Below are 12,070 nucleotides of genomic sequence, written 5' to 3'. Positions count from 1 at the left end.
CAAGCAAGTTGGACCCAAAGAGGACTACACCAAGGCACATCATGATTAAAATGCCAAATGTTAAAGATAAAGAGAGAATCTTAAAAGCAGCAAGAGAAAGGCAGAGAGATAACTACAAAGGAGTTCCCATAAGACTGTCAGCTTATTTCTCAAAAGAAACTTTGCAGGCAAGAAGGGGCTGGCAAGAAATATTCAAAGTGATGAAAAGCAAGGACCCATAACCTAGGTTACTCTGTACAGCCAAGCTAACATTTAGATTGAAAGGGCAGATAAAGTGCTTCCCAAACAAGGTAAAGCTAAAGAAGTTCATCATCACCAACCCATTATTACATGAAATATATAAAGAGGCCTAAGAAAAAGAAGACCAAAGCCATGAACATTAAAAAGGCAACAAATTCACAACTATCAACAACTGAATCTAAAAAACAAACAAAGTAAATGACCAGAACAGGAACAGAATCATAAGTATGGAGATCATTTGGAGGGTTATCAACTGGGAGGGAGAAGGGAGAGAATCAGGGGAAAAGTGCAAGGATTAAGAAGCGTTATTGGTAGGAACAAAATAGACAAGGGTATGTAAGGATAGCATAGGAAATGGAGAAGCCAAAGATCTTACATGCATGACCCATGGATATGAACTAAGGGGGGATTGCTGGACAGAAAAGGGTTACTGGGCAGAGGAGGGGGAAAATGGGGAATAATTGGGACAATTGTAGTAGGATAATCAATAAAATATGCTTTAAAAAAAAGTTAGATCTGGTCAATCGGAACCCCTCCCCTGTCTTTGGATTTTATGTTCTGCCTATACTCCCGCAGAAGGAGCCATTTTCAAGGATGCAACCTTGAGAGGGCAATGTGTTTTTGAGACTATGGACTGAATATATAATTGAACCCAAGTTAGTTCTCTATGTAAACTTCTAAGATTCTGGTGGTGAGTGGGGACATGCATTCTTTTTTTTTTTTGTAGCATGTAAGATAAGACTTATATATAAGTTCCCTTGTTTATTAAACCTACCACCTACCCATCTGGAGTGGCCTGCCTCTTTTTATGGGCATTCCTTGCCCACCATGTAAAGGGGCCAATTTGTAAACCAAATATGATATAGTTAAATTTAGTTCATATTTTCAAATTTATCAGAAATTATTCCTCCCATGTAATCCATTAGTAATTACCATTTTTTTCCCAAGAAAATTGTTTTGTCTTAGTAATTTATCTTAGGGATTTTCTTCATACTTTGAGTCTGAATTTTTATTGTTGTTCAAGTGCAGTTATCTCCATTTTTCTTCCACCACTCTCCCCCACCTAACCCCCCCCCACTCTTAATCCTACCCTTCTTTGGCTTTGTCCATGGACCCTTCATACATGTTCCTTGATGACCCTTCCCCTTCTTTGCCCCATTATCTCCCACCAGCCTCCTCTCTGATTACTGGCAGTTTGTTCATTTCAATGCCTCTGGTTAAATTTTTGGTTGCTTCTTTGTTTTGCTGATTAGGTTCCACTTATAGGTGAGATCATATGGTATTTGTCTTTCACTGCCTGGCTTATTTCACTTAGCATAATGCTCTCCAGTTCTGTCCAAGCTGTCACAAAAGGGAGGAGCTCCCTCTTTCTGCTGTGTAGTATTCCATTGTGTAAATGTACTAAAGTGTTTTGTTCCACTCATTTACTGATGAGCACTTAGTTTTCTTCCAGCACTTGGCTATTGTAAATAGTGCTGCTATGAACATTGGGGTGCATAGGTTCTTTTGAATTGGTGCTTCAGGATTCTTAGGGTATAATCCCAGCAGTTGCATTGTTGGGTCAAAAGGCAGTTCCATTTTTAGTTTTTTGAGGACATTTCATACTGTTTTCCACAGTGGCTGTACCAGTCTGCATTCTCACCAACAATGCACTAGGGTTCCCTTTTCTCCATAACATGGCCAACACTGATTGTTGATTTGTTTGTAATGGCCATTTTGATGGGTGTGAAATGGTACCTCATTGTGGTTTTAATTTGCATCTCTCTGATGGCTAGTGGTGCGGAACATCCTTTCATATGTCTCTGGGCCCTCTGTATGTCCTTCTTGGAGAAGTGTCTGTTCAGGTCCTTTGCCCATTTTTTAATTGGATTATTTATCTTCCTGGAGTGGAGTCATGTGAGTTCTTTATATGTCTTAGAGATCAAATCCTTGTCTGAGGTATCATTGGTAAATATATTTTCGCACACAGTTGTCTCCCTTTTCATTTTGCTGATGTTTTCTTAAGCCATGCAGAAGCTTTTTATTTTGATGAAGTCCCATTTGTTCATTCATTCCTTTATGTCTCTTGTTCTAGGGGACAGGTATGTCAGTGAAAATATTGCTGCATGGAATATCTGAGATTTTCCTGCCTATGTTCTTCTCTAGGATTTTTATGGTGTTGTGACTTATACTTAAGTATTTTATCCATCTTGGGTTTATTTTTGTGTATAGTGTAAGTTGGTGGTCGAATTTCATTTTTTTGCATATAGCTGTTCTGATCTCCCAATGCCATTTGTTGAAGAGGATATATTTACTCTTTTTTATGCTTCTGCTCCATTGTTGAATATTAATTGACCATAGAGACATGGGTTTATTTCTGGGCTCTCTATTCTGTTCCATTGATTATGTGTCTGTTCTTATGCCAGTACCAGACTGTTTTGATTACAGTAGCTTTGTAATATAATTTGATGTTAGATATTGTGATCCTTCCTATTTTGATTACCATTTTATATTTAACATGGATCATCAAAACTATCTAATGCTATAAAAATTTTAATTTAATTATAAAATAATGAAATAATCTAGTATGCTTATACTTAAAACCAAACTCTTGAAAAGTTTTCCCTTACATATTTATTTTACATGATCCCTTCAAATCTAGCTACCTGATATTCAGTTTATTAACAAACAGCATGTTTGAAAATCTTGACCTATAATTAGAACCTACAGAAAAAAATGGAGGTTTTGCAAAATTGTGAATATTGTTAGCCTTGTCATTTTCTGACCATGAAAAGAGTGTTGACAACTTGGGATTTCTTTATTACTCTACAATAAGGTAGTAGCAAACTGTTTTTGAAAGCCCAAAATATAAGAGAAAGTAAATGTATGTCATTAAAAGGATTGATTATTAAGCAAATTGTTGTTTCTTAGGTTTTTCCAGTGATATGCAAATATACTATGATTACTCCAGATAGCAATGTTCTCTTCAATGTTCCCTGATTATTTGTTGTGTAGCACTTTTTGATGATAAAAGTAAATAAATAACATAGGATTTTTGGTAGACAACACTCTATATACAGGGTCTATAGGAGAAAAACAGCCAAAGCTAATTTTTGACACATAACCTAGGTTGACTCTCTGAAACATTTCTAATATGCAATGAGAAAATAAAAGTAACTAATAGTTTTTTGGTACTAGAATAAAAATAGAAGTAATAAACATATTGAAATAAACTCAAATGGAATATAGGAAAATAAAAGCTCCTATGCATAGGAACTTTATTTCAGTTTCCTCTTAGTCCTTGAGTTGTCCTTTATCTATACAGAACCAATTGTCACAGGGGCCTGTTAAACTCTGGAATATAAAACAGAGATAAGCATAGAATTGCTGCCTGTGGATACCTGCAAAACAGAAAGAGCACTCCTGTTTTTCCTAGAGCTTTTGATGTAATTACAACTGCTGGAGGTCCCTCCCTCTCCCTCCTTGCCTCATTCTTCCTTCTTTCCCTCCCCCCCTTCCTCCCTTCCTCCCTTCCTCCCTTCCTTCCTTCCTTCCTTCCTTTCCTCCTTCTTTCCTTCCTTCCTTCTTTCCTTCCTCTTTTTCCTTCCTTTCTTCCTTCTCTCCTTCTTGTTTCATTAGCCCATAATCCTAAAAAAATCTAAGGCTCTATTTATTTTTACATCAGATTTAAAATACTATAAGGAATCTTATTTTAATGTCAGGCACCATCCAATAGAAATCTTATAAATATGTAAATGGATTTATAAAGATCTAGGAGGATAGAATTATAAATCTTTCAGAGATCATTTCCTGTTCCCTTTATTATTGTTTTTAGAAGCATTCTCACCTATCTTTATCAATGTTAAGACCTAGAAAAATTCTACCATCCTTATGAAGTATTGTGTTTACTTCTCTTAAGCTAAAAGTAATCTTTTCTCTTATCTCAGAGGCTATACAAATATTTTAAAGCTTTATCTTTTACTCTTTTTGCTTTGTTTTTATTGTTATGTCTGTGCTTGCTTTACTACCCCAACTGAATTACAGCTTACAAATTTAAGTGCAATCACGTGACAGACTAAAAGTATATGAGCATCCAGTAAACAATAAGGACTGTGAAAACTTAAAATAGCAGGCTTAACCTAAATCAAAACATATTAAAATACTGCCCTAGACCAACAAAACTATGCCAACTCTTGGTAATATCTTACATGCCAGTAAAACAGATTACATGACTATCTGCTAATAGCCTTATATACTGCTGAAATTTATTTTAAATATATCCACACATTAGAATGCTAAACAAATAATATTATAATTCTCTGAATTAGCAAAATATTAATTGCTGTCACAGGTATTTATCTATCCTTCATTCTACGTTACATCTTCTCTCTCTCTCTCTCTCTCTCTCTCTCTCATTAGTCTGGGTCCATTTCTTTTTTTCTTTTTCCTTTTTACCCTGGATCCATTTTTAAATTTTTTTTCTTTATTTTTATTGTTAACATTATTACAAATGCCCCCATTTCCCCTTCTTTGCCCCTTCTGCCCAGTCCCCACTCCCCTTCCCTCTGGCCATCACTAAACTCTTTTCTGTACCTATACCTTATGCATATATGCATTTATAGGACTATCGCCCCAAGTTGACTGTGATTTTCTTCAAGATGGTGATAAGGGAGAATATCAAATTATAGTAACATTTGTGTTCTCTATGTAGTTTCTGCTATAGAGAAGACATTTCATAAAAATTTGCTTATTGCCTAAAAAAATTGAAGTACTATATTTCAGGTAGTAAGACTATCTAGAAGTAGAACTGTCAATAGTATTATTTTTGTGAGCTTCTACTCTATGCACAAACGTGTACTTGATGTTAGAGAAATATAAGTAGAGATAGATAGCTCCTGCAGAATATATTAAGAATATATTAAGAAAAATGAAAATGAGTAATGGAAGCATAACAGCATATGAATCATGGGAATACCAGAAGGAGAAGAGAGTGAGCAAGGGATCAAGAATCTATTTAAAGAAAGATTGACTGAAAATTTTCCAACCTAGTAAAAGAAAAAGTCTAGGAAGCTAAGAGAGTTCCTAACAAGATGGTCCAAAAAGGCCTATATCAAGACACATCATAATGAAAATGGCAAAGCTCAAAGACAAGAAAAGAACCCTAAAAGCCACAGGAGAAAAGCAGTTAGTTACCTGCAAGGGGACTGCAATGAAGCTGTCATCTGATTTCTCAACAGAATCATTTCAGCCCAGCAGGGATTGGCCTAAAATAATCAAGGTGATGAAAAACAAGAACCTACAACAAAGGCTACTTTACCTAGTAAGGCTATCATTTAAAATTGAAGGAGAAATAAAGAGCTCTCCAGACAAGAAAAAGATAAAGGAGTTTGCTAACATCAAACCAGTACTGCTGTTAAAAGAAGTGTTAAAAGGCTTGCTTTAAGAAGGAGAAGAAAAAGAAAAAGAAAAAGATACTTCTGACTGAACCACACATGTGCGAGTTGCCATGATGGAAGTCACACCAAAAAAAAAAAAAAAAAAAAAAAATTCACAGGAAAAGGTACAAAGACATCCCAAGAGAAAAACGGATTTTATAAAAATAATGATTCTGGTTCATCAAAGACATTCCCAAGAAAAGTTGTTAAGGAAGGTGGGCCTAAAATCACATCAAAGAAGTTTCAGAAAAGTGCCACAAAACCAGGGAAAAAAGGTGTGAGGCAGGTCAAGAATAAGGAGCAAGGAGATAAAGTACCAGAGAACAAATTCCAGCAGGCAAATAAATTCAACAAGGAGAGAAAATTCCAACCAGATGGAAAAAGTGATGAATCAACAGCCAAGAAACCCAAATGGGATGATTTCAAAAAGAAGAAGAAAGAACTGAAGCAAAGCAGACAACTCAGTGATAGAACCAACTATGACATTGTTGTTCGGGCAAAGGAGATTTGGGAGATCATACGAAGAAAAGATTGTGACAAAGAAAAAAGAATGAAGTTGCTAAGTGATTTGCAGAAGTTGATTCAAGGAAAAATTAAAACTATTGCATTTGCACATGATTCAACCCGTGTGATCCAGTGTTATATTCAGTATGGCAATGAAGAACAGAAAAAGCAGGCTTTTGAAGAACTACGAGATGATTTGGTTGAACTAAGTAAAGCTACATATTCCAGAAATGTTGTTAACAAATTTCTCATGTATGGGAGTAAACCAAAGATTGCAGAGATAATACGAAGTTTTAAAGGCCATGTGAGGAAGATGCTCTGACATGCGGAAGAATCAGCCATCGTGGAGTACGCGTACAATGACAAAGCTGTTTTGGAGCAGAGGAACATGTTGACAGAGGAGCTCTATGGGAACACGTTTCAGCTTTACAAATCAGCAGATCACCCAACTCTGGACAAAGTATTAGAAGTTCAGCCAGAAAAACTAGAGCTTATCATGGATGAAATGAAACAGATTCTAACTCCAATGGCTCAAAAGGAAGCTGTGATTAAGCACTCATTGGTACATAAAGTATTCTTGGACTTTTTTAGCTATGCACCACCAAAGCAAAGATCAGAAATGATCGAAGCCATCCGTGAAGCGGTGATATACCTAGCGCACACATATGATGGAGCCAGAGTGGCCACGCACTGCCTGTGGCACGGCACGCCCAAGGACAGGAAAGTGATTGTGAAAACAATGAAGACTTATGTCGAAAAGGTGGCTAATGGCCAGTACTCCCATTTGGTTTTATTGGCAGCATTTGATTGTATTGATGATACTAAACTTGTGAAGCAAATAATCATATCAGATATTATTAGTTCCTTGCCTAACATAATAAATGACAAGTACAGAAAGAAGGTCCTGTTGTACCTACTAAGCCCCAGAGATCCTGCACATACAGTATGAGAAATCATTGAAGTTCTGCAGAAGGGAGATGGAAACGCGCACAGTAAGAAAGATCCAGAGATCCAAAGCCAAGAGCTCCTAGAATCCATCTCTCCAGCTTTTGTTAAGTTACCTGCAAGATCATGCCCAGGAGGTGGTGCTAGATAAGTCTGCATGTGTGTTGGTGTCTGACCTTCTGGGAGCTGCCATTGGAGACGTTCAGCCTGCCATGAATGCCATTGCCAGCTTGGCGGCATCAGAACTGCATCCTGGTGGCAAAAATGGAGAGCTTCACATTGCAGAACATCCTGCGGGACATCTTGTTCTGAAGTGGTTAATAGAGCAAGATAAAAAGATGAAAGAAAATGGAAGAGAAGGTTGTTTTGCAGAAATACTTGTAGAACATGTTGGTATGAAGAACCTAAAGTCCTGGGCTAGTGTGAACCGAGGTGCCATTATTCTTTCTAGCCTTCTTCAGAGTTCTAATCAAGAAGTTGCAGACAAAGTCAAAGCTGGACTGAAAAGCCTGATTCCAACATTGGAAAAGAACAAGAACACCAGCAGAGGAATAGAAATGTTACTTGAAAAACTGTCAGTATAGATGGAAACAGTAAACAAGAGAGAATCATTTCTTCTCTTCTGATCTGTTTTCCCACTGTGGAAAAGAAAGGCTGGAGGGTCCACCTCACTGATAATTTGTGTACTTACTGTAATTTGTTTTTCTTCTTTGTGTAAGAATTTATTTATAAAATGCTTTCTAAAAAAAGAAAAAGAAAAAGAAAAAACAGGAAAATTGTTCACACAGACTAAAGATAACAAGATGGAAAAAGACATTTGATGCAAATGAATAGAAAAAAAAGTTGGGGTAGTGATACTTATATCTGAAAAATAGAGTTTAAAACCAAGCCTAAAGTAAGAGACAAAGAAGGATACTACATAATGATAAATGAAGCACTCCAACTAGAAGCTGAAACCCTACAAAACATTTATGCACCCAACATGGGAGCATCTCAATATGTAAAGCAAATCTTAATGACATAAAGAGAGAGATAGATAGAAATACACTCATAGTGTGGGATTTTAACACCCCATTGACTTCAATGGGTAGATCTTCCAGGCAGGAAATCAATAAGGAGACAGCAGCCTTAAAAGGACACACTTGATCAAAGGGATTTAATTTATATCTTCAGCGTATTTAACCCCAAAGAAGCAGAATATACATATTTTTCAAGTATAATTGGAATGTTTTCTAGGATAAGGCACATGTAAAGAGAAAAATACAAGTTTCAGTAAATTTAAGAAGATTGAAATCATATCAAGCGTCTTCTTTGACCACAATGCTACAGAACCAGAAATCGATCACAAGAATAAAATTGAAAAATACACAAAGACATGGAAGCTAAATAACATGCTATTAAACAATGAATGGGTTAAAAATGAGGTCAAGGAAGAAATCAAAAGATACCTTGAAACAAATGAAAATGAGAACAGAAGAACCCAAAATCTGTGGGACATAAAGAAATCAATCGTAAGAGGAAAATTCATAATATTACAGGCCTATCTCAAAAAACAAAAAGGGTCAATTAAACAATCTAACTTTACACATAAAAAGAACAACAAACACAGCCCAAACTGAGTAGAGGGAAGGAAATAATAAAGATCAGAGCATAAATAAACAAAATAAAATTAAAAAATGATACTCAAAATCAGTGAATCAAAGAGCTGCCTCTTTGAAGGGATATAAGAAATTGATAAACTTTTAACCAGACTCATCAAGAAAAAAAAAGACTCAAATTAATAAAATCAGAAATGAAAAAGGAGAAATAATAACTTATACCAAAGAAATACAAAAGAGAGTAAGAAAATATTATCAACAACTATATGCCAACTAATTGGACAACCTGGATGAAATGAATAAATTCCTAGAAATATTCAATCCTCCGAAACTAAATCAGGAAGAATCACAGAATCTAAATAGACAGATCATAACTAGTGAAACTGAGGCCGTAATCAAAAAACTCCTAATAAACAAAAACCCTGAACTGGATGGCTTAACAAGTCAGTTTTACCAAACATTCTGAGAAGAACAAACATCTCTCCTTTTCAAACTATTATAAAAATTCAAGACTTCCAAACTGATTTTACAAGGCCAGCATTATCCTAATTCCCAAACCAGATAAAGACATTACAAAGAATGAAAAATATAGGCCAATATCTCTGATGAACATGGTTACTAAAGTCCTCAACTAAATATTAATCAACTAAATACAGAAATGCATCAACAAGATCATACACCACGAACAACTGGGATTTATTCTGGGAATGCAAGTTTGGTACAAATTTGCAAATCAATAAATGTGATATACCACATTAACAAAATGAAGGACAAAAACTACATGATTTAACCAGCAGATGCAGGAAAAGCATTTGATAAAATACAGTACCCATTTTTATAAAAACCATCAGCAAAATGGGAATAGAGAGGACATACCTAAACATAATAAAGGTCATAAGTTACAAACCCACCGCCAGCATCACACTCAATGGGGAAAAACTACAAGTGTTTCCCTTAAGTCTGGGAACATGACAGGGCTGTCTGCTCTCAACTTTCTTATTCAACATAGTACTGGAAGTACTAGCCACAATAATCAGACAAGAAGAAGAAATAAAAGGCATCTAAATTGGAAAGCAAGAAGTTAAACTGTCTTTATTTGTAGATGACATGATACTGTATATAGAAAACACTAAAGATTCCATGAAGAACCTACTAGAACTGATAAATGAATTCAGCAGAGTAGCAGGATACAAAGTTAATATCCAGAAATCAGTTGTATTTTTATATGCCAACAATGAACTATCAGAAAGAGATTAAGAAAACAATCCATTCATGATTGCTTCAAAAAAATAAAATACCTAGGAATAAATTTAACCAATGATGTTACAAGACACTAAAGAAAGAAATTGAAGAAGGTACAAATAAGTGGAAGCACATACCATGTTTATGAACAGGAAGAATTAACATCATTAAAATGCCCATGCTACCCAAAGCAATCTATAGATTCAACGCAATTCCTATCAAGATTCAAATGACATACTTCACAGAATTAGAACAAATATTTCAAATATTTATATGGAACCACAAAAGACCTCACATAGCAATAGTGAATCTGAGAAAGAAGAACAAAGTTGGAGGAATCATGCTACTTATCGAACTATACTGTAAGACCATAGTAATTGTAACAGCATGGTAGTGGCATAGAAAAAAGAACATAAGTTAATAGAAAAGAATAGAAATCCCAGAAATAAACCTACACCTTTATAGTTAATTAATATTCAGCAGAGTGAGCAAGCACATACAATGGGCTAAAGAAAGTTTATTCAATAAATGATGGGAAAATTGGACAGATATATGCAGAAAAATGAAACTACACAACCTTCTTACAACATACACAAGAATAAATTCAAAATGGATTAAAGACTTAAATGTTAGACCCAAAACCATAAAAACCTAGAAAAAAAATCATAGGCAGTAATATACCAGACATTGCTCATAGCAATATTTTATCTGATATATATCTCCTCAGGCAAGGAAAACAAAAGAAAAAAATAAGCAAATAGGACTACATCAAACTGAAAAGTTTTTGCAAAGAAAAGGAAACTATCAACAAAATAAAAAGACAACCCATGGAAATGGAGAACATATTCACCAATACATCTCATAAGGGGTTACTATCCAAAATGTGTAAATACAATTTAACTTTTTACTTTTCATGGAATCTAGTATAATACACACACATTTTAATACAATAATGCTTGTAATAATACTCTTGGAAAAGGGATACATAAGATGAATGCAGCGGTATCCTCTGATTTCTCTTGTATGTCACTATTTTTCTTTTAGTGTATTTTTGGACAAATTTGAAAAAAATTGAAAAGATGTGTTGATTATTGGAGGAACAAAACCAAAAGCAAATTTTTGCACCCAAGCTGTGAGGTCATGAGCTTATGGTAATAATGTCGTTAATGTATTAATAATATATTATTAATACACATATTTATCTATAATCAAATCAATGGTATATTTTTATCTTTTATAGAATCATTAGTTCTGCTTTTCAAGAGATGACAATGTATTTTTTCAGTCTTCTTCAACTACACTCACTCTTCCATGATTCTCTCCAGAATACAGCTCTTTATATAGTTATTTCTAAATGGATCAATACCACAGAGAAAAGTGAATTAATAGTGATAAATTTCTGAAAAGAAAAATATGAAAGGAACAGCAGTTATAATTAAATATGATACATTATTATTAACTTATACTTTACACCAAGATATTCTCTGAAGGATATTTAAAGGTCCCTAAGCTAAATGGCATAATTATAGCTTTTGATTTTATGCATACTTAAGAGAGATGTAAAAACAAAAATATTTTCTGCAAAATTATGAAAATAGCAAGAATTTTTGTTTTTGTTCTTCAAGTGAGATAAAATTCCACAACATATAATGCTAAGTTTCTGGGAGCAAGCCTGATTTTTAGTCTGTATGGGTAGTCATAAACACAAAAATGTAAGATATACAGACTAGAGCTAGGCACATCATGCTGAGTATCCAGTAATTTCCAATGTCCTTGTGCCTGGAATCAAAGATAAATTTCTTTGTATATATGCTGTTTTTTCTGCCCAAACCTTTTTTTTTTACTTTATTGGGGTGACATTGGTTAATAAAATTTTATTGGAACTGGGCCTACAGTTCTATAATATATCTTCTGTATATTGTATGTTCATCATCCAAGTCAAACTCCTTCCAAACTCCTTTTTTCCCTTTGTAATCACCATACTGTTATTTGTGTTTGTGAATTTTTTATTGTTACTTAATCCTTTCACCTTTTTTACCCAGCCCCTCAACCTTTTCCACTCAAATAGGTATCAGCTTCTTCTCTGTATTTATGAATCTGTTTCTATATTGTTTATTAGTTTATTTT

At 34.6% G+C, this 12,070-nt stretch overlaps 1 protein-coding gene across 1 annotated transcript in view; it reads left to right on the top strand.

The window, feature by feature from the left end:
- LOC129066070 (pumilio homolog 3-like) overlaps positions 1-7,687 on the top strand; it is a 116,876-nt gene extending 109,189 nt beyond the window's left edge. The window contains 2 exon segments of the mRNA XM_054567600.1: positions 5,736-7,206; positions 7,208-7,687. Coding sequence (XP_054423575.1) covers positions 5,736-7,206; positions 7,208-7,687 — 1,951 coding nt within the window.
- Positions 7,688-12,070: the final 4,383 nt, after the last annotated feature.

This window comes from Pteronotus mesoamericanus, unplaced genomic scaffold (genome assembly GCF_021234165.1).
Source record: "Pteronotus mesoamericanus isolate MK-2021 breed Mesoamerican mustached bat unplaced genomic scaffold, CSHL_Meso_final contig_182, whole genome shotgun sequence".
NCBI lineage: Eukaryota > Metazoa > Chordata > Mammalia > Chiroptera > Mormoopidae > Pteronotus > Pteronotus mesoamericanus.
Note: the sequence above shows the minus strand (reverse complement) of the source record. Positions and strands in the feature narration are given on the sequence as shown.